The 25825-nt window shown below is 39.7% G+C and overlaps 1 protein-coding gene across 5 annotated transcripts in view; it reads right to left on the bottom strand.

Annotated features, from left to right (window-relative positions):
* Positions 1-1541: 1541 nt before the first annotated feature.
* Positions 1542-25825, bottom strand: part of HIVEP1 (HIVEP zinc finger 1) — a 120888-nt gene continuing 96604 nt past the window's right edge. For all 5 annotated transcript variants that reach the window (XM_066324618.1, XM_066324635.1, XM_066324612.1 and 2 more), the window contains 5 exons: positions 20875-21008; positions 19360-19535; positions 17367-17471; positions 6094-6611; positions 1542-3265 (listed from right to left, as the gene is read on the bottom strand). In XM_066324618.1, coding sequence (XP_066180715.1) covers positions 2117-3265; positions 6094-6611; positions 17367-17471; positions 19360-19535; positions 20875-21008 — 2082 coding nt within the window. In that variant the 3' untranslated portion in view covers positions 1542-2116. The remainder of the gene's footprint in view (positions 3266-6093; positions 6612-17366; positions 17472-19359; positions 19536-20874; positions 21009-25825) is intronic.

Consider the following 25825-nt stretch of genomic DNA (forward strand, 5'->3'; position numbering starts at 1 on the left):
GTGACACTCCACACGGGGGTTGCACATCAGACACAAATTTGAAGTCTGGCACTGCGGGGAGCCGAGGACTCTGAACTCTCACTAAGTTCAGTGTGAGTTGAGAGCACTTGGTGGTTCAGGTGCTCGGGCCCTCAGCAAGGCTCCGCACATTCACGTCAGAGATGGGAGTAATTTCCCCTTTCCAGTGTGTGTGCTTCTAATTGTTAGATTAGTACAATTGCCTGATAATCACGAGTAATAGAAATGGCTTTCTGGTACTGAAGTGCTCTTTCTGGAAGTTAATAAAGCTCATTCAGCATCGCCTACAGTTTTACAACATGCCGTAATGGAATAATATAATGAGTACAATGAAAGTACTGTACAAAAGCCAGTGTAAAGTTAAAAATGGATCCAGGATAGTGCTGCTCTCGAATATAAGCAGCGCAAGGTATGAATTACTTCCTTGAGATGGATACAGGAGTTAATCTCTGAACAATGCAGCCCAGCTCACATTCAAGTTCACTCCTTTTTTTTTTTTCCGGATTTGCTTCCCATCCTTTTCTTCCAGTTGTTTAATATGTGCTCATCCTTGTTAATTCCATAAAGGTGATCATGCTTTTAATTTACACCTTCCATTTTCCTACTGAAATTTGGCTATTAAAGGGGTTATAAAATGTAACAATGTGATAAAAGAACACAGCAGGAAACCAACTCTACTTAAAAATTACAGCATGAATCCCAAGTCAATTTGAAACTTCTAAGAATGTGTAGCCTTGTAACTGTCAGACATATCTCCTGCCATAGTTGGAACGCCTCAACAATTCAGTGATAAATTTACATTGTTTTCACTACGCGCAAACAAAGGAGTGTTAAATTTCATTATTCCGGGATCTATCCGTGTTTTATATGCCCAGTATGACAGGTTTGTTTTTAACACAGCACATTAACTGTATGTGTAAACCTCTAGTCCCTTCTTTCCCTGCATGAGTAAGACAAAGTTGTATTTAGGAAGAAAATAGCTTTGTCTACCTGTAAATGAAGATCTCCTGAAACGCAGTCTCGTAAGAGGTTGATGGTAATCAGTAATGCCAAATCCTCGCTACAGCAGTGGCATTTTCACCAACTGTATGGCGGATTTTGCAATTAACACACAAAGAATTATTCCTTTCTTGTGTAACAACATTTTAATATCAGTAAAAAGTGGTTTTATAGTTCAAGATTACAAATAAAAAAATATTTAATCTTAACCCTTTTACCATTTTCCCTTGGGCAAGTCTTCAAACTTTAGTTAGGAAAAAAACACGAGGTGGATGGATGCTCGCTCTACGGAAAGCTGAGGGACTCCCTCCCCACTCTGCAATTGCTGGATGTTTTGAAATGGAAGATTTTACTCCAAGTAAAGCCTGATGAGTTACTTTTTCTCCCATGGCAGGTGAAACCACAGAGGATTTTACCACCACCAGATCTTTTCACGCTGAACCAGCTGAAGGGCACTGAAAGGAACGAGTTAAGCACCTTTCTAGCTACCGGGCTGCATCAAGAAGGCACAACATAAGCAATGGTAAAGTCAGTAAACAAAATTTTACTGTAATATTTTGTAACACAGATACTGTATTTCTCTTTGAAGTGTAAAGCTACCGTCTTACACAAGAAAGATGGACAGACCCTTTTCCAAGACTAATATGGATACAATAAATATGGAGTTTTACATACTAGATCTGTACACAGAAACTTTGTCCCACAGCCATAAAAATTTACATTTAACAGTGCAACATATAATTTAATCTTTTATTTATCTGACATAGGATGTTTACTTACTAAACACAAGCAACTACCTGGTTTTAATATACATATTTTATATATATATATTTTATATATATATATTCAACAATCTGTACAGGTTTCTAAACATAAAACTCCAAAAAGGCACAATCGTCTATACAACATGTACAAAAATGGCTGGAGCTGACAAGAAACAACAATTATTGGTCAAGAGTTCATGATTGCACGAAGATTAGTAATGGGTTTGTGTCAGAAAAATGTGCTTTAAGGAAAGGAAGGTTTGCAAAGAAACCTGCAAGTGTTATAAAAAAAACCCAAAAAACCCTAAAAATAAAAACACAATGAAAAACAAAAACTAGGTTGCTATTACAAGTCTATCCTCATCGTCACTGCTGCCATCACTAAACTGCACCGTGTTTTGCCGCTGGGGCGGGGCGGCCGGCCTGGGTACCTGTCTGTCCGGGGTGACAGTTCGGTGGACTGGGGACTTGGTTAACGTGTTGGGATTCACCTTGGAGCGGGGCTCTGCCGGGGCAGCCCTCTTCACCTGGAGGGCAGGGAGGTCACGCTTTGGCTTGCTGGGGCTCGCGAGGTCAGTCTTTTCAGGATCAGCTTTTCCGGCACCACTGGGGTTGGTCAGCGGGGTGGGCTCGGGATGGCTCTTCCCGCCGTACCGCTGGCCGCCAGCCACCGCCTGAGGAGAAGCATCCTGGGCAGCCTGGCCGGCCTCAGCCGTGGGGAAGCCGACAGGAGCTGACTCCAGCTGGACCTCGCCGGCTTTGGAGCCTGCGGTGGGTGCCTCGGAGGCTCCGTGCCCCTCGGCGCTGGCGGGGCTGACGGAGGGGATGAGGGTCGGCAGGGCGATGTTCAGGATCTGCAGGCCAGGAAGGTGTCCCTGCGGGCTGGGGGTGCCCTGCGGGGCCGCGCCGGCCGTCAGCACCTGGAGGCCCACGGCGTTGAGGGTAATTCCCGGAGGGCGCATCTGCGGGGCGATGTTGGTGTTTGCCAGGCCCAGGATGTTCACCGTCTCCATGCCCAGCGGCGGCAGAGGCTGCAGGTTGGGCGTGCCGAGCCCCTGAATGCCCGGCACGCTCACCTGGCCGATGGGAATGCATGGCACCACGCTGTTCACCTCGGCGACTCCCACGGGATTAGTGGTGGTGCCGGTGGCCGTGCTGCCTGCCTCGCCAAGGGCGCTGGTAGTTCTGTGAATCACGCTCACAGCTGGGATAGTGAGCTGCACTGGCCCTGCCTGGATGGGAACAAAGGTGGAGTAGGTGGCCAGGCCAGCAGGGACCACCTGGATGCCCCCGACTGGCACCATGCCATAGGGAGCCTTGGCTTGCCTCTGCGAGTGCAGAGGCAGGTGGCTGAAGAGGTGAGTCTGGGCCGCTCTTGGCTCAGCAGCCGGCTTCTCCTCTGGGATTTCCGTGTGGGGTGACGGCGTTGCTGTCGGCATGCTGCGGTCTGCCGGCGAGGACGGCGAGCTGATGGAGGGCGTGCTCTGGGAGAGAACAACACAGGTGTGTTAATGTGGCATCACCACTGTCCTTCAGTGACATGAAAACACAAGGGCGTTGGGAGTACTTCCCATGCCCCCTTTTAAGAAAGAAAACAACAAAATGGTTCACAGTATATAGCGCTCAGCTTAAACAATGAACTGATTTCCTTCCTTTCTTTTTTCACCTCCTTCCTCACCCACTAATTGCATTTTTTCCCCTAATTACTCTTGCTTAATTTCTCTCAAACAGTAGTGCTCAAAAACATTGCTGAGTATCTTTTGCAAGTGTGTTTTCAGTGGTGAGTAGGCTTCGCAGAATTGTTTCATGTGGGAATCACCCCAGGCAAGAAGGTTAAATAAGCATAAGATGGCATTTTTGATGCACCGGGTTCCTCTCATGGAGGCATTACAGCCTTTGGCAGGCAGAGGCACATTTGTCATAGGTGCTTCTAATGTGGCAGATGGGATATGCAATGACAAGAGATGGCTGACAACTACAGCTCCTGCAGAGGTGGAGGTGATGGGTGGACACCGGAGTGATATGTGGGACCCTCATCCCACTGTATTTTATTTGGTGCACACACCTGGATATATAATGCTATTTCTATCCTCCCTTTTCTTTTCCTATGACCTGTTACTGACCAGTAAGGCTTGCAACTCCTTTCCTAGAATCTCCTAAAATGAGTAGTCTGAAAGTGCAATTGCAATCTCATGGTTATCTTTTTGTTTTAGGCACATTACCACACACACACACATACACACTGGTGCAACCATACTTAGTTTTTACAGTAGTAACTCTCAAAAATTCTCTAGAGCAGGCAAAAACCTCAAAACCAGACAGAAATGCTTTTGAAATCTGCTGGTAGAAAATGTATTACCAAAGGGAGAATATGATTAACTGGCTACACAGTGCTGACCTGTCTAAATGAGAAGATGGGTGTGAGAAAGAATCCAGCATCTTTCTCAGAACTGACACCTCACAAGAGATCCTGATAAACTGGATGCTTTAGAAGGAACGTACAACAGCCTTCCTGAGCTGTGTTGACTCCTTTTCTCAATTGCAAGAACGGGGATCCACAGCCATTCACAATAGGAACAGACTGTAGATTAACCACTGGAGATACAAGGCTGATGCTTCTTTTGGTCTGGGAAAGGAGAAGAAAATCTGGAAAGGAATTACTTCCTTGTATTACTTACATGTCTTCTTTTTTTTAATAATATACTAATGTAGATAATTATTAGAACTATATAAATGAACACAGTTCAACATTTTTAATTGCATGAATATTTACTTGAGGCTTCAGTGGCTCTATTTAATGAGGGAGTAAACTCAGTTAAATGTCCTTCTGGTATCCATTGGCAACAATGAAACCTAAACTCCGATACCTTACCCATTTTATGGCAGGCATATATAGTGATCAAAGATCACTTTAATGTATTCTGTCACACTACAAACTCGCTCCAATTTACATTTGCCACATGTACTCACAGTTTCTACAAGCAGGGATGAACTTGTGTCAAACAATACAATGCAGCAATAAATTTTACTGCTTCTTGATGTCAACAGTTTGCTATGTTAAACTGTGTAAAAAAATAAATCCAGTAGTGTACATTTTCAAAGAAAAAAACCAAGCCACTAAGGACTTAAAAGAGATGAAATTTTTACTTTATGTTTTTGAAAATTTTTTGCTACTTTTTTTCCAATAACTGCACAGTTAGGTTTAGGCTTGGACTTGATGATATCAAAATTTTTTTCCAACCTAAATGATTATATGGTTCTATGTAACATTTCTAAATACTGCATTCATCATGGAGAAGGCAGTGCTTTGATTACCCCTTTAATTAAACTACTTTGCATCTCATTTTTCTGAGCATTACTCTGAAAAGCTCAAATACCTTCATGGTCTATAACATGAATTCAGAACTTCCAAAAGGTGTATTTAGGGTCAGTCTGGTAAGTGACTTGCAGTGTCCCCATCACTGTACATTAAAGCCATTGCTAAATTAAAAAAGGCTCAGCACCTGCCACTTCCCTCTGTGATTTCACGGGCATAGTTTAAAAAAAAGAAGTTGCCAAAATTACTGAATGGTCCCACAGACCTGCATTCAAACTGACCTCATCTTCCTGCACACTTCTTTGAAAAGCTGCATGTCTAATATGTGCATGGGCAAAATCCATCCTTTTCTGATCCATCTTCTTTCAGCTTGGAGAAAAGCTGAGAGCACTGGGAACTTGGTCTTGGTCCTGTGTTAATCTCTCCTACTGTTACTGTGCAAGGGTAATCTCCTAGTTTCCTTGAACATCTGGTGCTCTTTCTAATTCTACTATTAAGCATGTTTGGAGGATAAACAATTGCACCATTTTTTTTTTCAGTGATAAGGCAAAAAAATTTGGGACTAGATTAATTTCCTTTTGGAATTATCAGTGATTGTATCATCATATTTCAGAGTGAAATGATGGCTGAATTCTATCACCTTCCCCTGAAAACTTCATAACCACCATAAGTTCATTCCACGTATTTCCTTCTGATTTGTAATACAATCTACCAGCTCCAAGCATCAGCTGAAATGACCATATTACAATTAAACCTTTCAGGATTAATACAATCAAATTAAAGAATTTGAAGAGCAATGCTCTTACAACAGCCTTGTGTCTAGAGTCCTACATATTTGTGCTTGGATTAATTTTAACTCTCCTGAAAGACTCATCATCAAGAATTCTAAGAATGAATGGAAAGGAAAGCATTTTGATCTTCGAAAAATCTCCAAAAATATATTTTTGGCAGGAGGATTTAAAATTCCATTCTCTCCCTGGTTTTAGACACTCCTACCTTTGTAAGAGCTGCAGTTGATATTAAGGAGTGGCCCAAGGCTGTATCTGGATCAGGGTAATCCACAGACATCTGGCGACCTGGAGATGCAGGAGCAATGTCTGCCAGTGCCGCATCAGCACTGCAGGGACCCACTCCTCTCTCCTGGGCTTTGTCCTCATGTGCTTCCTGATGAGTGGACTCTGCTGGTGACCTGGAGGTCCTGCTGACTGTCTGCACTGTGCTAAGGACAGTCATCTTGGTCAGCAGCGCTTTGGGGAGACCATCCATGGAGTCCGTGTGAGCCCCAGTGAAGCAATCAGGAAGCCTGATGTCATCGTCGGTGCTGGTGGCATCCTGCAGGCCATGGCGAGAGGGGTGGTGCTGGGGGCTGGCCGTCACCGAGGGTGTTGTGGACAGCACTGACTCAGCCTGGCTGTCTTCATCATCGTCCTCATTGTCATTTTCATCTTCATCGCCACCATCAGACTCCTCCACGTCATATCCTGACCGGTCATAGCCAAATCTTTGCTTCTCACCTGCAAAAGTGGAAGTAGAAATTAAGACAATGAAGACCCTGGACTGACTGGGAAGGAAGCAGAAGAGATCAACTAAAAACACCAAAAAACCACATGACACATGTATTTTCCACTCACACCTCACTGCACCAAAGCAATAGGGAAGAATTAAATTTTTGTTTTTATTTTCCAGCTTACATATTTAAACATACAGCTACATAATTCTTCATCTTCTGCTTCTATGTTGTTTTTAACCTTTTGGATTTGGCGATTTTTCTTCATGCCATTTGTAACCATTTGCTCAGTCACCCTTCACTCTTCTGCTCAGGGAGCAGTGAGCAGATTCCTGGTTCATTAGGTTCCCAGTGCTGACATGTGGGGCTGGTCTGTCAACCTTAGCAGTGGGATATTCTCTAGCTGGTTCTGAGTCATAAGTGGGTGTCCGTGTACCTAATATGAATCATGGCTGCAAAGGTTTTTGAAGGATGCAAACAGAAAGACTGGAGGCTGTTAGTCAAGAATCTGTCTCGTTAACAGGCAAAAGAGACCAAAATTAGACCTTACCAGATTTCTTCACTCCACTAATGTTTTGAAAGGTTTATTAAAAAATTATCCAGGATGTCCTAGGAGCCAACAAAACATTAGTCATATCAAAACTTACCTATGAATCTTTCTTTGCATAAAGAAGCCCTCCTGACTTCAAGTCTTAAAGCCTCTGTCTAGAGGTAAATTTCTCTACAAAATACAGTTCTACTGCAGCTTTTCACCTTCTTTTGTATCTAACTTGGAAAGAAAGAGTTGTCTTTAGTAAAGTGACAGAAAATCCCATCTGCTCTGTCTGATTCCAAGCCAGACTGTCTGGGATCATATTTTATAAAGACAAAATGCTTTGAATACATTAATATTTTTTATTTGATTAAAGGTCTGTCTCTTGAGCTGTCCAAAAAAACACATCAGCATAAAATTCATTTGGCTCTGTAAAACCAAAAATGTTTGGTTAGATAAAATCTGAGAGATGCTGTTCTAGTGAAATCTACACAGCAACTCACCATCAAATGAACAATTCTGAAAAAAAAACAAGAGCCTTAAAAGAATTTGAATATACTGCCTATACTTTAGGCTGCTAAGTTACCAAAACCAAAACACACATTCTGAATTCAAGATAAAACAAATGGTTTAATTGAGCTACCTTTCAGTAAGTTACCCACCATCATGAGCCTTTATGGTTTCAAATGAGCAATGCAATTAGGAACTAATAGCTTCTTTGAAAAAATCCCTCTGTAATGACTTTCCCCCTCTTTGCCTACACAATAATTTGTACATTAGCTAAATACAGAAACTGTATTTCCTACACTTACTACAGCAGTCGTGAACATGTCAGACACGTTATTAAAAATACCCCAAAGCCTCCAGGTCATTGGAATGATCCTAACAAAAATATTTATCAGAATTTTAAATAGTCTTAACTTATAATTCTCATCCACAGACAAAGCTGTTCAAAATAGAAAATACACTTTAGTGGAAAAATTAATTCATTAACTTCCATTCCAAAATTATGGCAAGTATGATTGTTAAAGATATTAACAATAACATGCAGACTGACTAAATGATTTGGGATTTTTTTCTCTATAATTCTGTCATTTCTATTCTTCACATAAACAGTGTTTTTTCAGTAACTTGCAAAGCAAACATAGCTAAAATGATAGAACATCTACATATGTTTGATTTCTAAATGGAAACTACTACCTCTCCCTTCAATACCAATGAGAAGCTATGAGGGTCCCAGCGCCCTGAGCTGGAGGACCATGGCCGTGAGAATGATAAGTTCCCACTTGACTCTGAAGCTGTGTGGGAACTGCTGCTCCAGCTGGATGCCTAAAGTCTATGGGGTCTGATGGAATTCATCGGAGAATAGCTGTTGATGTCATCTCAAGGTATCTCTTGATGATTCTTGAGCGGTCTTGGGAATCTGAGAGGTCCTAGCTGACTGGAAGCTGGCTAATGTTGTTCCACTTTTCAAGAAGGGCATGAAAGAGGACCCCAGAAACTACAGACCAGTCGGTCTCATTTCTGTACCTGGTAAGGGTATGGAGAGGATTATTCCGGGAGGTACTGAAAAACATCTGGATGACAATGCAGTCACCGGCCACAGCCAGCATGGCTTCATGAGAGGAGTCCTGACTATCAAACCTGAGTTCCTTGTATGACAAGTTAACCAAAGCAGTTGACCAAGGGAAGCCAGCTGATGTGACCTGTCTGGATTTCAGTAAACCTTTTGATACTCTCTCTCACAGGATCCTCCTGGACAAACAACACATCATGTGATGGGTGAACAAACGGCTCATGGGTCAGGCACAAAGGGTTACAGTGCAAAGGGTTACAGTACAATGGGTGACGTCAGACTGGGGATCTGTCACCGGGGAGTTCCACAGGGCCCCATCCTCAGCCCTGTGCTCTTCAACATCTTCTTAAATTACTGAGATGCAGGACTGGAAGGGACACTGGGCAAATGATACAGATGATACAAAACTGGGAGGAGTTGTTGACTCCCTCAAAGGCAGAGAGACTTTGACAAATTACAGATGGGCAATCCCCAAATTCATGAAATTCAGCAAGGGAAAGCACCGGATTCTGCATCTGGGATGGGACAGCCCTGGATGCAGAGACAGACTGGGGAATGAGAGGTTGGAAAGGAGCCTCATGGAAAGGGACCTGGGGGTCCTTGTCTGTGGCAAGTTGAACAGAGCCAGCAGTGCCCTGGCAGCCAGGAGGGCCAACCCTGTTCTGGGGACATCAGGCCCAGGGTGGCCAGGTGGGTGAGGGAAGGGATTGTCCTGCTCTGCCCTGCACTGGGGCAGCCTCTCCTCCAGTCCTAGGGGCAGGTTTGGGTGCCACAATAAAAAAAAAGATGTTAAACTGCTAGAAAGCATCAAAGGAGGGTAACAAAGATGGTGAAGGGCCTTGCGGGGAAGCTGTACAAGGAGAGACTGAGGTCACTTGGTCTGTTCAGCCTGGAGGAGACTGAGGAGAGACCTCATTGCAGTCTTCCTTGTGAAGGGGAAGAGGGGTAGATGCTTATTTTTTTCCTGTGGTGACTTGTGACAGGACCCAAGGGAATGGCCTGAAGTTGTGTCAGGGGAGGGTTAGGTTGGATACTACGAAAATGTTCTTCACCCAGAGGATGGTTGGCACTGGAACAGGCTCCCCAGGGAAGTGGCCACAGCACCAAGCCTGACAGAGTTCAAAAAGGTTTTGGGCACTGCTCTCGGACAATTGGTTTGACTCTTGGGGATGCTGATGTGCAGGGCCAAGAGTTGGGCTTCAAAGATTCCTGTGGGTCACTTCAACTCAGAATAGTGTGATTCCCTCAATGCCTCTGTAACAGATATTGAAGACTTCTCCATGCGTCACATCTAAAGGGTGACCTGCAGGTTTCCTGCAATTCTTTAAATAATGCAGGGGGCATTGCAAAGTCTTGGAATTTACTCTGTATTTCCTCTTAAATTCAGTCTCTTTACCAATGTCACATAAATATTCTCTATGAAATTCTACTGATTCTTGTCCTTTTTTTCTCCCTCTCTCCACATGAATCACATTTTCTATGAAAGCTGATGTCAATAATGAATGACTGTTTCTACTGTCAGGAGGAAACACCTGAAGTGATTAGACTGACTTGACGCATTTGTAAGCAAGGAAAACCTATGTGCAAACAGTGATTTAGATGAAACTATCTTCTTTCAAATCAACATTTAAAAGTGCTACTGGATTTACCAGCAAATGCTTCTTACGTAGGAATTTTCTGCATACATCCCAGCATTCTACAACAAAGCCATAGAAAGAGAAAGGGAAACTGTGTGTGGAACATAGATTCCTTACATGCAAAACTCTATGAGATACCATTTCCCTCTATTGTTTCCCTGTGTACCTCCACCCTTTGTGCATTTGCCAACTTCTATTTGAGTATGGTTACCTGGAGCCACAGCCTGCAGTGTAGGCGAAGTGACAGCAATGAATGTGGTTCCCTTACTCCCACACCACTTTGCAATATCGGATGAGAAAAAATAAGATTCCTGACTTGCTTGTTCTGGCAATGCAGAAAAGAATTTTTTGCTTTGCACTGGCTTTTATACCTGCATGCATACATGTTTGCTGAAACAAAAGGTGCCCAGGCTTTTCCAATCAGTGATCCCACTGAGCATTGCTGTAGAGTTACAAGAGGACCTGATGCTGGAGTTTTAAGTAACAGAAGACCTAGGCAGGGTTATGGGTCTGCTTTGAAGGAGGCATTGGGCTGAGGCTGTGACCTCTCCTTGTGGTGGAAGGTTTTCTTCCAAGCAGTGTCCTTTTAACTAAGTGTTATTGGCACCAATCCATTCTGGAAACTGTACATTGCCTATTAAAGTTCCTAAACTAAAGGCAGTTTTAATTGGGGAGAAATTAATTCTTCGCTTCCTATCTTGAACTATGCACAATTATAACCATATGTTTATGTAGCTGATATCTCTATATATCCATATATTTATATCTATATCTATATCTATATAAAAACCCATACTTATAACTAGAGCTGACTCAATTTCCAGAGGGAACAAAATTCTGTGTTTAACTTTGTATGAGGTTGTAAAATGGTGTAAAGTATTTTTGAATGAAGGACATATCATAAATTTAAAGGCTCCTAAACATACGCAGAACTGCCTTTTGGCACAAAAGTACAGAGTTTCTTTTTTAAAAAAGAAAACAGGAAAAATGTTTCACACTACTAAGTGAAGGCTTATGAAAGCTACTTCTCTTTCAAATTTGTAACTCAACTCTCACCATTTTAACGGACAAACTGTTCAAGACAGCCTCGATTTTTTACAAAGAGTCTTTTTGGAAGAGTAGGTGATGCCTTTCATCCTCTGTCAACTGCTGAATCTTTTCTTTTAAATCCTTAGAAAGACTCTTTCTTCTTCCTGGACTTCACAGGAGTAAGTGAATTTTACAGACCTGAACTCTGCAGAAATTAGAAAGAGCTGGAAATAAAGGCTTAATAGAAATATGGACAAAACTTTTGATTGGGGATTTTGTTCACATGGCCAATCAAATTACATGTACTATTCTTTTTAAGAAAACTGAATTTTTTATCCCATGTATTGAAGTGTATACAAATCATAGGCAAAAATACTTTACTCCTTCATTTATTTTGCTGTCAGTCCTCAGCTGGTCAGCTCTGTACTGTGTGGTGTTGGTGTTGAGCTTGTTGGACAAGTCTCTGTTATACTGACATTTTACCCCAGAGGAGAAAAAAACCCCCTCCAAGTTCTTTAGCACAATAGCATTAGCTGGAATCATCAGCATCCTAATATGTCCATTTGTGAAGTGCCTGGGGCTGGTAAGTCCACATACTGCTATTTCCAGCTATGAATTAGGTAACTGAAATGTATTTCCTTATGTACCTCAAAGTTTTTCATTTTATTAGAAGTTTTTCCTATAGGAATCCTTACTGTACATGGTTTTAACAACAGCCATCTAATTATCATCATACAGCAAAGTACTAAAATAAAGGTTCTTCAGAACCTCAACTTACAGCTTTTAATTTTAATTGCAGTATCATTGCCACATGACCTGACTTACTGAGGACCTGCTATGGATTCAGCAATTTCTGGACCAAATCCAGTGATGAAGTTCAAAAGCTAATAACTTAGTCACATTTAGTTATAGCTTAATCATATTTAAGTAGATTGTCACATAAAGAGCAAAATGTTCGTTTTCATTCTTTCAGTGGCAGGAAGACAAGAATGGTTTGAAAATACAAGTCTGGACTGCTCAGTTTTACAGATTCCTAAGGAAATGTGCAGTTGTGTAGATAAATATATGACTGCCATTGGTTCTACTTAGGCAGATTAAAGCCATAGATACTAAGTATCTACTCACTATCTATTGGCATTTAAATCTAAATTTATTACATTTACTGGCTTTTAGCACCTGATTAATACAAAGCAGTGTTTATTGTCTCAAGGTCTTGAAGTATCTTCAGTTATGGATTGGCATTTACATAAAAGCATTTAAAAATAAAGCATCCATTCTATATTCTATATATTCTCCACCAAACTCATGAAAAAATGCAGACTATGACAAGAAAGGCAAAAGTACTTTTCAGCATGTCATTTTATGATCATAAATCAAAAGTAGGTCTGTATGTCATCAATTCACTCCATTCTTCTAAACAATTACGACTTAGACTTGCCTTTCACCCGTTGTATTAGACTTGGAATAGATCATTCCACAACCATTCACACAAATTTAAAGAGGGGTAAACAAGATTCTGTTAAACAATGCCAGCATCTGTACCCAACCGTGCTGTCCTCCTGTCATTCTAAGCCTGTTCATAGGCTTCAGTTATCTGATTAAAGTCTTGCTTCAGCTACTGTCCAGTGCTCATCACCTAACAGGACTCACAGTGACATCTACTGGGTTAAATTCAGACTGGTGATCACCAGGGCTCCTCAGAAATGAGAAAAAAACCTGTGGACTTTGAACTTTCATTCCTAAGACCATAGAAAGCAATGAAGTGAAACGACACCAAAAAGTAAGAGCAACTTCTGCTTAAAGAGATTATTTACACCTAAACCTTCTTAAGTAACTCATATATTGTAAATCAAACCTAGCACTTGGGGTAGTCTAATGTCAGGCTGTGGGTATAGTGCTTTAGCATGCCTAATGTACATCTAGTTGAGGAACAAATACTGATATTAAAAAAAAAATAATATTATTCCAAACTACACAGAACCAGCCTTCCACTCTCTTTGTGAAAGGAGGATATTATTGCAAGAATTTTCATTTATTTTCACTTCTTAAATGCAGATTCAGTGAAAACACAGACTGAGTCATGATTAAGCTAATGAAGTGCCATTGAAACTCACTTAAAATCTACTGTAAGTAACGTATAGCTAATTAACTTAGAATTGTGGTAATAATACTGCAGAAAATGAAAGTATTTTTTTAATGTGTGTGTGCAGATATCAATAAATACATATCTGAAACTTACAATTAGGTCTTTTTACTGGTAATGTATTTTGGGATAGAATTTCTGCACAGAAACGCCTTAAATGTTCTGCCCATCTACTGATTTCATTATTAAGGAATTTTCTTGTGCAAGTTTACTCAGAAATACTACACCCTTCATACATTAGCTTATTACAAGCTTAAAGTTTTTAACTGTTCTAATTTGAACACAAATTATTGTTGTTTCTAAGACTGGATAGCAAAATGTTGTGTGAGCAGAGCCAAAGAGGATATCCCCAGTTGCAGTCTGTCACACTAAACAGTTCACCTCCTCTGACAATTTAATTCAGATATTAACATTCCTTACATTGTAACCCTGTATTTTGGTGACAAGAACATTCCACAGAACAGAAGATGAAAGATAAATGGGTGAGAAAATAGTTTTGAATACAAAAACCCAGGCCAGAAAGTATTTACTAATACCCAAATGATGACAAGTCTGAATACAAAGAATGCTATGTTAAAAGCTCTGATCACATACAGTCTCAGCTAGAGAGCATCTTTCTTTTTTTCCTTGAGACATCACATCACAACAAAATTTCAGCTTCTCAGATTACTGAAAAAACAGACTCTGTGTGTGTGTGTCTGCCTCTGCTCAGGATTGTGCATGAGTTTGCATTCTTGGTTCAGTTTGCATCCATTTTATCTGTACTGCTGTTGGTCATAGCTGGCTTCTCATATGAATCTAAAAACCTGTAAATTCAAACAACTGTGACTATTCAGCCTTTAAAAAAAACCCAAGAAACTATAAAATACTGGAACCAGCAAATTCCTTCATAAATAAAGTTGGTGGCTTTCTTCTTTCTTAAATTTCTGGGTAAATTGTCTAATTCAACGTGGAATTCTGGTGGAAGACATACAGCTTAGTTATTTTAAGCAAAGGCGCAGACATTTCTATTACCATAAGAATAATCAGTATTCCAAATGTTCAGATAATGAATTAGGTGGAGACAGACAGATAGACAGACATTCTACAGGTCAGGAAATGGGCCAATTTTACACTGTCTTGAGGAAGAAGTTTTTTTTTCTGAGGTCATAATTATTTCTTATCAGATTTTCAGCACCTTTCTCTACTGCTTCTCATGTTGCCTTCCAGCTGAGGAAAGCGATGGGAGTAGACAGATAACTCTCTAAGAGACACAACATTTTTAACAACCGAACCCCAAAAATGTAGGCATTTGAAGACATTGGTTTTTAAAACATCTGAAGGATATGTAGCACAACTGTGCCAGCAATGCATGCCAGAGGGAGGAGGGGTGGAAGGCCAAAGACTGTGACACTGCAAGTGCAGCTCAATACCCACAGCCCATCGCACTGTCCTTTGTGGGTGACATGCTGCTGCCAGGGCTGTCCCTGGAGCCCAGACCTGGCACAAGGGGTGCTGATACCAGTGTGAGCTCTGCTGCTCTGCCCTGGGGAAAGGGCAGCCAAAGAGGCGGTTGAAACTGATTCAAATGCTGCCTAAAATTAGCATGTTCAGGATTTCAGAGAGGGCAACTGAACCACACTTAAAAAAACATGTATGCAAATACATCAGACTTTTTTTCCGCCTTCCTGATTCTGCCTTAAAAAACAGGCTGACAAGAAAGATTCTGAATTATCATGAGCACAACCTCCATGGCTGGCCAGATGAGCAGACAGATGAAACCACAGGTTTGAAGTGTAGAGTTGCTCACTGAATTTCTGTGGATAATTGTAAATGTCCTGTTCTTTGCAACAACTGGAGAGGCCAGACTGGTTTGGCTGCAGCAAATGCACCTTTATTGGGGGTTTAATTACCCTGATTCTTGGATAGGTCTCTAGTGCTGAACTTTGTGTTGCACTGCTGGTTTTGTTATGGGTACCTGAGGCAGATACTTTGGAAAAGGCAGGGTTTTATCACCAAGTTGTTTTTCAGTTGAGAGTTCCAGTTAAAGAAAGAAGTGCTACGTCCTCTATTTCGGGGGGGAAAAAAAGGGCATTGTAGCCATAAAATTAAATTCCATGAAGAATTTCAAGGATTATGTAGCAAATCCTGTAGAATGTCTGTGCTATTTTTTCCAAAATAGAGTATTTCATTTATTCAGTAATTACTGTGCTAAGAACATATTTCAGGGAATATATAATATATTTATACTGTGGTCAAACATGCCTGTACATGACAGGTAAAAAGGGAACTATCCTTGATCGAATAGTTTTGTAGTCAAAGGAAAGCATTCTTTCAACAAATGTTTGAAGTGGCTTCTTTCGATCCCATGTTACTGAAAATTCAGTTAACATTTGCAACATTCCCCATTGCATTATAACCACAAATGCAATTTTAAATGCATGCAATTTGGAATATCAATTTATCAATCAATAAAATGTTTTCAATCTCTAGTAAATGGAAGTATCTGTTCACCTGTAGTTTATGAAACTCACAAAAATGTCAAATGCTACAGAAGACTGCTTAAAAAAATGACCATTTTTCTGTCATGTGAAGATTGAAAATATTAATAAAAATTGTTCCTCTGTAAGAAAAAGACAGTAATTTGTCCTGCTGCTTATCTTCTGTGTTATTTATCTGGTACCTCAAATTGTGCAGGAAGACATAGTTTTTGGTGATGAAAAAGGACTATATTGAAGAAGGCCAAAAAAGGGAAAAATGCAGGTTTCTTTCTACCTAGTGCACTACTGAATCATAGCAGCTGAGTCATATTCCCAGCATTATTTAGAATTAGATTCAAGATGATGTGCTTATTCTGCCAGTGGTTGTCATATGTGACCAAGTGCATTCATCTTTCTTTCCCATTACAGTTTAAATAAAGACCCCTACTGCTTTCTTTTCTTTGAGCCTCATCCACAATCTAATAAACTCCTCCACTGGAGAGAGAAAAATACACCAAGGCAAGGCAACACGACTCATCTCCCCACAGAGGAATGTGAGGAAGGGAAAAATGCCATTACTGCACTGAGACATGCCAAGATCCTAAACAGTCCTAATGTACAATCCTGTTCTCCATTTCACTGGCTCTGGTGCAGGCACACCTTTCTTATCACGTCTAGCAAGTCAGTCATGAACCTAGTTTGGCCTTCTTTGACTGTCCTTGATCTCATCTCCTCATCAGCAGAATCTTTCTGGGATATGGGAAGTGCAGAATTCTGGTTTTCAGCAAATACATTCATTCTGAAAACATTCTAATCACTTACAAAGAAGTAGAACAGGTCAAGATGAATAATGTTTTTAATTTCTGTATGTTCTCTATCTGCAGATTTATCCTAATTATTTTTGAAGGAGGACAGAATTCTAGGCTGGAAGATGATTAACCTCCTTGCAAAGCACTCAGGAACATATTTGTGATTTGTGTGGCACATTAGTGATTTAATTTCTATGAAATATGCATCCCAAAACTTGGACCATTTCATGCACAGCTATTTTCAAAGAGGCACTACACTTGACTGCATTTTTTCTAGGCAAACAGCTGTTTTTCTGATATTTTCAATCTTGTCATATTTATCTGTGAAAGTGACAAAGTTAAACTGCATAACACTTTGTGAAAAATTCAGCAGCAATTTATCCTTAGCATATGCTTGTCATTTCTTTCAGTTAAAGTTTTTCCAGTGTTTCTGGCTCCCTTGGACTAGCTCTTAAGATTTTTATCTCTATATCTTTTCCCTGTACAAGAATTAAAAAGATTTGGAAAAGAAAGATTAAGAAGCTGAGATGACAAAATAGACACAGTAATTCAGTAAAGAAAGAAGACTGTTTCTTACCAAATTCTTCTTCTCCATCCTGGTCATCTATTAATCCTACAGAGACTCCCAAATCCATACACTTCTTGCTATGTGCCTTTGACTTCATATGCTTCGTTAAATTTCCTTAAGAAAAAAAAAATAAAAATCACCTGCTCTGTGAGTACACAAGTGTCTACAAATATATGCTCAAAATGTCCATCTCTTCTTCAGGTACATTTGTAACAACCAATCAACAGCCAACATCCAATTGAGGATGGAAATTCTAAATTATAATGTATTTTTTACTGCTGTAAGAGATCCCTCCTTTGTTTATGGCGAAGTATAAAAAGGGGTGATTCACTCTTCAAAGTCATGTTGACAGAAAACTATCCCACAAAACTGAAGTTCTTATCTTGCAGCTCTTCCAGTATTAGATGAATTCTATTTTTAGTGTAAACATTTTCAATGCCAAGTTAAGCAAACATGTTAATTTTATTCAAAATCCTAGCATGAACACATTTGATCTGAATCTCAAAAGTGAATGTGTAGCTGAGAGGCCCCACAGGCTGCTATCTTCTTCTCCTTTAAAAAAAATCTGGTAAATATCATCAAGAAATAGCTAAGAGTGGCTCAGATCTGTAAATTATGATATTTATGAAATGCATGTTACTAGAAGTAACTGTCCACCTTAAACTTCACAAAAAATATTTCTTTGGGGTATTTAATTCAGAAAAATTAAAGCGAAATGCTGATTCTTCTATGGTCATGGAGTACTTTTTTTATTTCTGCTTGGAAATGAAGATGGTAACTGATACCAAATGTTGAAATAGCACACTAGACTCACAAATAGCAAATTTTCCAGTTTTTGCACACTTCATGAAGCTGCTGGCTACACTGTCCTTTCATGAAGAGTGGCTTACCCAACATCAAACACCCATCTGTGTGATCTGACTGTCAGCAGAAATGACAAGAGCCAGGCATAGCAAATGCAGAAGAGCACATGAATACAAGTATCTGCTACAACTGAAACCGGAGAGAAATTTACACAGGCAGAAATTAATTACTTGATCTTGGCCAGCACCCCTCCACTGCAAAAACCACAAAGGGAATTTACTAGGTTTGCACTCCAGCATTTCATCGTCAAGGCAGTATGATGACCCACCCAAGTGATGAGTTTTGACACATCTGAAGCCTATTCATCCCACTTTGTGCAGCACTGGGTTATTTCTTGTAAGTTTTCCACCCAACCACCGAGTAGTCTCAAACCCACTAAAAACACAAATGTTCCTGAGGTTACAGCTGGGGGGGAAGGATTGTTGCTAAATGATGTTCAAAGCCAAGAAAAATTTTACTGCTTATAATATTTTTCTGAAAATATTTTGGCTGTGAACTTCTACTGTCTGTTTCACTTGAGTCCTGTTTAATATACTGCCTGCATAAACTGTAATGCATTTAAGTATCTAAAGGTATAAGCAGGCTTTAAAAAGTAGACGTCCAATTCTGGATGTTAGAAGGTCAAGAGGAAAGGGAACCTTTGTCCTTCAAGGCTAAAAAAAAAAGAATTTCAATTTAGTAATTTATTAGAGGCCAATTTCTTTCCTAGAGCAATTGATTGAGTGCCAGTATGAGTACAATATACAATATGAGTCCATCTCCTACCTCCAAAAGACACTGTAGGGGACTTAAAATTCTGTGTCCCATCTCTGTCTAGGATGAGTAGCTAACCACCTCACTTGTCTTCACCTAACTTTCATCATACTCTCATGATTTCCCTCTTCCATTCCAATTTCTCACCCACTGTGGCATGCCAGACAGTTCATTCATATGAAGATGTGATCATATGAATAAATATACAGAAGACAAAGGAAAAGCAGGAAATAAGAAACTACAAATATTTGAAGCATTAGACAATAAAACTCCACAGAGAGGAAACCTCTTTAACTCATGAACAGCCAACTGTGAGAAGAAAAGAATTCTACTTTGAAGCAGAAAGAAGAAGAGGGAAAAACATACCCAGTAAAGTGAGCCTTACCTTTAGTTTTGAAGGAAAAATTGCAGTAATTGCAGTGGTAAGGACGGACATCGGTGTGTGTGCGAATGTGCTTTTTCAGCATGCTGGGCTTCTTGCAACGTATTCCACATTCCTCACAGATGTACTTCCCTCTCCCTCTCCCTCTCACGTACACATAGTCTTCGTTTGACTTGTACCTAGTAACAGTACCATAAGAGTAAGGCAATCAGGTGTAATGGGAAAATGAGTCCTGCTAGAAACTCTCATCTACCAGAATTTTTAAAATAACACATTAGATGAACATCAATGACTGACAAAACTAATCACGTTCTTTCTCTGCTCACTCCTGCATGTATTTGTTATATTCATATATGTATTTATCACTAGCTAGTCACAGACTTGTTTAGGAATAGCAGCTAGTCTTTTTTAATAGAGGTACTGTTGATACTAAGCATTTAAAGATTTCAAATTTCCTCTCAGCAACACAGGAACATATCTTTTAAAGGTGTCAGTTCTTGGAAGCAGGTTTGAGCACCGCAAGAGAACTTTAAAAGAGCATCTTTGAGGCTCTGCCTTGTGCAGAAAAGGAATAACATTAGTTACAATGATGGGAAAGTCTTTAAAATTCCCTGTCAATGTCCTCGGGACTCAGCCTATGGGGACTGTCTACAGATGGAAAAAGTAATTTAGATTCAATTACGCCCTTCATATTTCCACTCAAGGATGCCAAATGTTGTGTTTAGCTTTTGTGTCCTGGTCCTTGCAATGTCTGGATCTGAGCAGAGACACAGCAGTATTTTACCTGGGCAGCTGGTAATGATTTAACTGCTGGCCTAGACTAGATTCAAACTGGGAACCCTAAAGCTGACCATCGAGACTAATCAAATATGCACTATTTTGAGCCACAAAATTTTACAGGTGTCACTGGCACTTTTCTATTTAAAAATCTGTTTTATAAGATGTTGTGCATAGCACAACAATGTGGCTAAAGCAACTGTCATTTATATCAAGCAACAGATTTAAAGTATGATGGGTAGAGGGAGGAGAGCTCTCAGTAAGTATTTCCATGGCACTTTTCAAATCAGAGCTCTCCAGCCTGCATATGCCACAGCAAGGTGCCAGACAGAGACGGCACCACAGGCTGCTGCTTAGCCTCTGGACTATTTCCTCTCCAGCTACAGTTACACAACCTTGCTGCAGAATAGGCATTATTTATCATGTAAGAGAAACATTGGAAAAGGATTTACATCTCTGGATCTAACTGCCTTTAGTGCTGATTAATGCTCATTCCCTGGAAAAAAAAATGAATTGCACTGCCTACTGTTCTTTATTCTATTACCCCTTCTTATAACTCTCATGGCTCCATGCTACTGATGACTTTCCATTTTTCTTGGAAACATAAACCAACATCCACAGACCACAATATGGAAACTTGTTTAAAATAAATCAATCAGGAAGAAACATCTCTGCAAAGTCTAGAATCTAGGAAAAAATATCTTCCCAATGACTATCTAGTATACAAAGCAGAATACTTGCCCTCCATCAAATATTTTAACTCTTCTTGGTACAGTTTTGATAAAGGAGTTTTCTTTATCATGCTCAGTGCTTGATTCAGAATTTTCCTTGTTGCTGAATTCAGTTGGAGTCAATTTTTTCCTATTTAATGCTCTCTGAAAGAAAATGATATATGCTTATCATTAAAATTAGTGTCTTTCATATGCTATTCAAACATTTGACTTATGGTGAATAAAAGCATTGTAAAAGCGACAATTCTAATAATTGGTTTCTAAAACGGTTAAGATACATGAAACAAAAAATACCTTTTGCTAAACTTCTTCTCTACTATGCATTGCCTGTTTGTGGACTGCTAAATCTATACACATTATTGCCCTGTAGGAAACCAGGAATGTTTTGAGTCTGGAGTAGGACATTCCTTTTCCTTGTTCTGGGAAGATGAAGGTGATGCTTTTTAGCTCCTGAACAGCAGCAACTGGACCAACGTGTCTGCTGACCCAGGACATAGCAACGCCTCAAGGCTGGTGGGAGCTGCCTTCCCAGGGCACAGCACAGAGCAGAAGGGTGGGAAGGAGGGGGGTACCTAGGGAGGTTATTAACAGGTAACATTTCTGAGTGCTAATATTTTTCAAGAACTACAGCTCTTTTGTTCTAGAGACTGAGTATTCCTGATTTGGCAAGGTAATTAAAAGGGGTTCCAGAACCCTTCCAAAGCAAGACTCCACACTTAAAATTCTATTGCCAGACCAAATTACAAGACAAAGCATACAGCTGTATAGCAGAACAAGATTATATTTCTTTATTGTCCTTGATTATTAGTCAAGGAACTTTTTTGTTGTTGTTGTTTATTTTAAGGAGGATGAGTTCCCCCAACATTTCCCAATTAAAATCTACTCCTTCCAATGCTAGAATATTTATAAAATGGGCAACAATGAAGAAATGATCCAATAAGCCAGCAATTATTACTGCTATATTTATAAACTGTTCTACCCACATAGCTGGCATATTTACCTCATTTGCTCATATTGATAAGTGAATAAAATGATGAGAGAAAAAAAAGTCTGGCCTTATGTTTTTCACTCATTATAAAATTTAATGCTGTAAGCTTGTGTATTCTTGGCAAGAGGAATGACTTCACTGGCTGGCTTAAAACGACTGATCAGTTATGCTGGTTGCTACATATATTGAAGAGTGACATCATTCTGGCACCTGGTCCTTGCCCATTGTCCTTGATGCAGCCTCAGACACTGCCTTCACTTCTAATTCCCACATGATAAGGAATTAACACAGATCAGAGGAAAAGCATCTTCCTATTCAACAGAAAGGAAGCAGCACATGCACAAGCACTACCCCAATCCGTATGCCCTCATACAGCCCTCTGGGCTGATTCAGGCTGCATTTCAAACGTCTGAGCACTTCTACCAAAGCACACATGACAACTCTGCCTATGTGTAGGAAGAAAGAAATTTCACCCTGCATGTTTTAACAGCACTCATACAAGGTGAAAGGAGATGTTCTGGATGACAAATATCAGAAGTGAAGCCTGCTCCAACAAACACAACTCAGCCATTCTGCAGTTCCTATGCACTACCTTGCACATGAACTGCTTTTGTTTCCACTGCAAACAAAGAGTAACAAGGTGACATTAGTAGCTTAACAGGAAGAGAGCTGTAGAAAATACAGAACACACACAACAAACCAACTACATAAATATTCCCAGCAGCTGAAATAATGCAATCTTTAAGTGCCTGATCTTTCAATACTACATAGCAATTTTTTTGCACATTTAATTTTAAGTAGTGAAAAGACAAGGGAAAAAGAAAGATTACAGAAGTCTTAGACCCACGTTGTTATCCAAACTATGATGAAACTGTTGCAGTAAGTTCTATATTCACAAAAGCACTCAGAATGCAAAAACTATCATGAAACCAAATACCTCTGATGCTCTCGCTACCCATTCTTTTTTTTAAGCATGTGTCTATGTATAGATATAAGATAGCCCAACTTATGTGTTAAAATTATTTACCTCCCCTGCTCTACTTTAGCTTATTGGTTATTGGCTACTTTAGGAAATTGTTTCAGTGTCTTGGACATGCAAAATGCTGATGTCAGAGTAACAGAAACATTCAGTTTCTGTCACAGAAATCTACAGAAATGCTTGCTGACAATGAAAAATGCAGCCTGTTTAGCTTTTTCTGAAAAAATTCAAACTGATCATGAAAATTACTTGGGCCCTCTGTACATTTTAAAAAGCCACCAGTCCTTAAGGAGCATAGGTTTCTTGTGTGGAAATCATTTAATGTACCTCACCTGACATCCCCCCATGCGCCACATGAACTGATGGAAAGGGCAGAAAAACAGCAGTGCCATAAAATGTTCCTCTCTATGACTACTTCTGCCTTCTGTTTGTAACAGAGAAACTTGTCCCTCTACTCCAGTAGAGACAAGGGCATGATTCATTTCTACTTTACTCATTTTGCTCCAATTTAACTCCACTGTCCTCAATTACTGGCATAAAACTGAAAAAAAATTGCTCTTAGGACTGCCTAGAGACCAGAGTTCAATAGATACTCCTGGTACTTTACAACATGCTTTGGAAAAAAACATGCTTATAGCCTGAACCATCAAAGTTATAAATTTCAGATTAGAATATTCATTAAACATTTTTCCCACTGGCACGTCGCCACTTGGGGATTTTTTTTTAATATCCTTAAACTTTTACTAGTTTACACATAAAAACATTCTACATTTAACTACTTTCCAGTGGTGAGCTGGACTGTTGTGACATAGCATCCAAGAACGGAAAGCTTTCCACAGTTAGGAGAAACTTTCCATTCTTCTGCCTATCCTTGCTCAAAAATCACCACCCTGGAATATTGCACACACTACTGATTCACTTTAGCAAGAAGAGCCAAAATCAATGTGGAGACTTGAGAAAGAACTCCTGATATAACACCAGTGAACTCAAGTAAGGAAAAGTGGTGAAAAGTAATAATAAATGGAACACTAAAATAAAAAAGAGGAGGGAGATAAAATAAGCCTTTTCCATGCAGGTGAAACCTCCTGTTACATTTTAACATGCTGCACTCATTCCAGGAGCATCTTTCACAATAACATTTTGTGGTTTGTTTTCTGAATCACTGGAACGTGGCAACTTCACCTATTGCCTCTGAGCAGTGAATTGTGAAGAGCAAACAAAGTCCCAGGGTTCCTTTTTGTTTGCATTTGGTTCACGTGTATCATCTTTTCCCATGGTACCTATTGTTGAAAGAACTGCCTTTTTCTGTGACAGTGATTAGTAGTGGTCATGCAGCAGCACGAGGTGTCTGTAAACATGGTTTAGTTCTGTGGACAAACCCAGAACAGCTCAGCAAGTTGCTTTATCTTGGTGAGAAGATCAGCAGTTATAGCCCCACGAGCAGAACACACCAAATGAGTCTGGAAAGGGTACGGCTGAGAGAGAGAAGGTGAGACATAACAGTGCTGCATTTTTATTATTATTTGTAAATTGGATTGTCATAGCACCTAAAGCTCTCTGTCAGATCAGGGTTAAAATGTGCAAACCACTTGAGCAAACACAACCCCCAACACCTGCAAGCCAAACCATGGTTCCCCAAGGAACTCAGGACCCTGCAAAAGTTCTAAGCAGGAAATCAACCACTTCTTTTTTTTAGAATTACTTGCTATTTTATTTGTTGGCTTTGTTTGTGCTGATTAGCTGGTGTTTTTTTTTTTTTTTTTTTTTTTTTTTTTTTTTTTTTTTTTTTTTTTTTTTGTCTTTTTGTTGTTGTGGTTTGTTTTTTATGGAATATTAATTTGCAAAATTATCTCCAATGTTTTCCATCCTCGGACTCCAACAAGAAAACCCCATAGTGGAATTACTGGACCTAAGCTGAGGAATTTCAGTTTTTGCTGTTTTTTTTTAAACATGGCTTCTGTGAGGAAGTTTCCAAGTTGGCATCAGTTATTCCATTACAAGGTCTAACTGGAGACTGGTAACACAGAGCTATATTGTAACAGTAGCATCATTCTGGAAAACAGCTGAAATCCTGCTGCCTAAATCATCAGAAGGGAAAGCAGACAAACTCTAGAAGTATTAGACAGAAAAACCTATGAGGTCTTCGAAATTTTCAACTTCTGCCATGGTACACCTTGCTCATATGTTCTGAGGTGCTAATTAAACTTTAATTGGTGCTATTCACTGCACTTTTTTCCTTGGTAATGGCTCTGAGCAAAGCTGGTAAATCAGCCCATGCAGAGCTTAAAAATCTCTTCATTTCCATCATGCTCATGCACTTCATTCAAAACATCAGCAAGAAAGACTGAAGAAAGATTAGTAACTGTGTTTTTTTTGTGGCAGAAGCACTGTAAATGTACCTGACAGCTGCCTATTACAGCATTTAGGCACTCCTGGAGTGTTTTAAAATGGTGCTGTCAAAATATTTTTTCAAAATATTATTATCCATTATTTGTATTCTAAACATAATTTGTTTGTACAGAAAATCTGTTTTTCAAGAGGCATACAATTGCTTTGTTATCACAGAATTTCTTCTGTGATAGACTGCTCCTCAAAAATAAAACAAACATGACTCAATGACACAAGGATGTGAGACTTGCCTTAGAAAGACTCGCCCAACTACATACAATGAAAAAACCTAAACATTTGTTTCCCTTTTTTTTTTTAAAAAATTAGCACTATTTAAGTGCAACATCCCATGAAATGTATGAGGAAGCAGACTGGGAAAAAAAAAAAAAAAGGTAGTAGGAGTTTAAATTAAGGCAGCACACTAACATGGAACCAACAATTCAATTCAACTACAACACTAAAACAAAATCAGCAGCCTGCATGCGTTTTATGCAGGAAACATTATGGATAAAGTTTTGAACTCCAATATAAATGTTAGCAAGTCTCCCACTGATTCAGGAGGACCAGGTTGAACCCTACTGCCCTTCTGGCCTTAAAGGTTTCTGC

Source organism: Sylvia atricapilla, chromosome 1, assembly GCF_009819655.1.
Source record: "Sylvia atricapilla isolate bSylAtr1 chromosome 1, bSylAtr1.pri, whole genome shotgun sequence".
In the NCBI taxonomy this organism is placed as follows: domain Eukaryota; kingdom Metazoa; phylum Chordata; class Aves; order Passeriformes; family Sylviidae; genus Sylvia; species Sylvia atricapilla.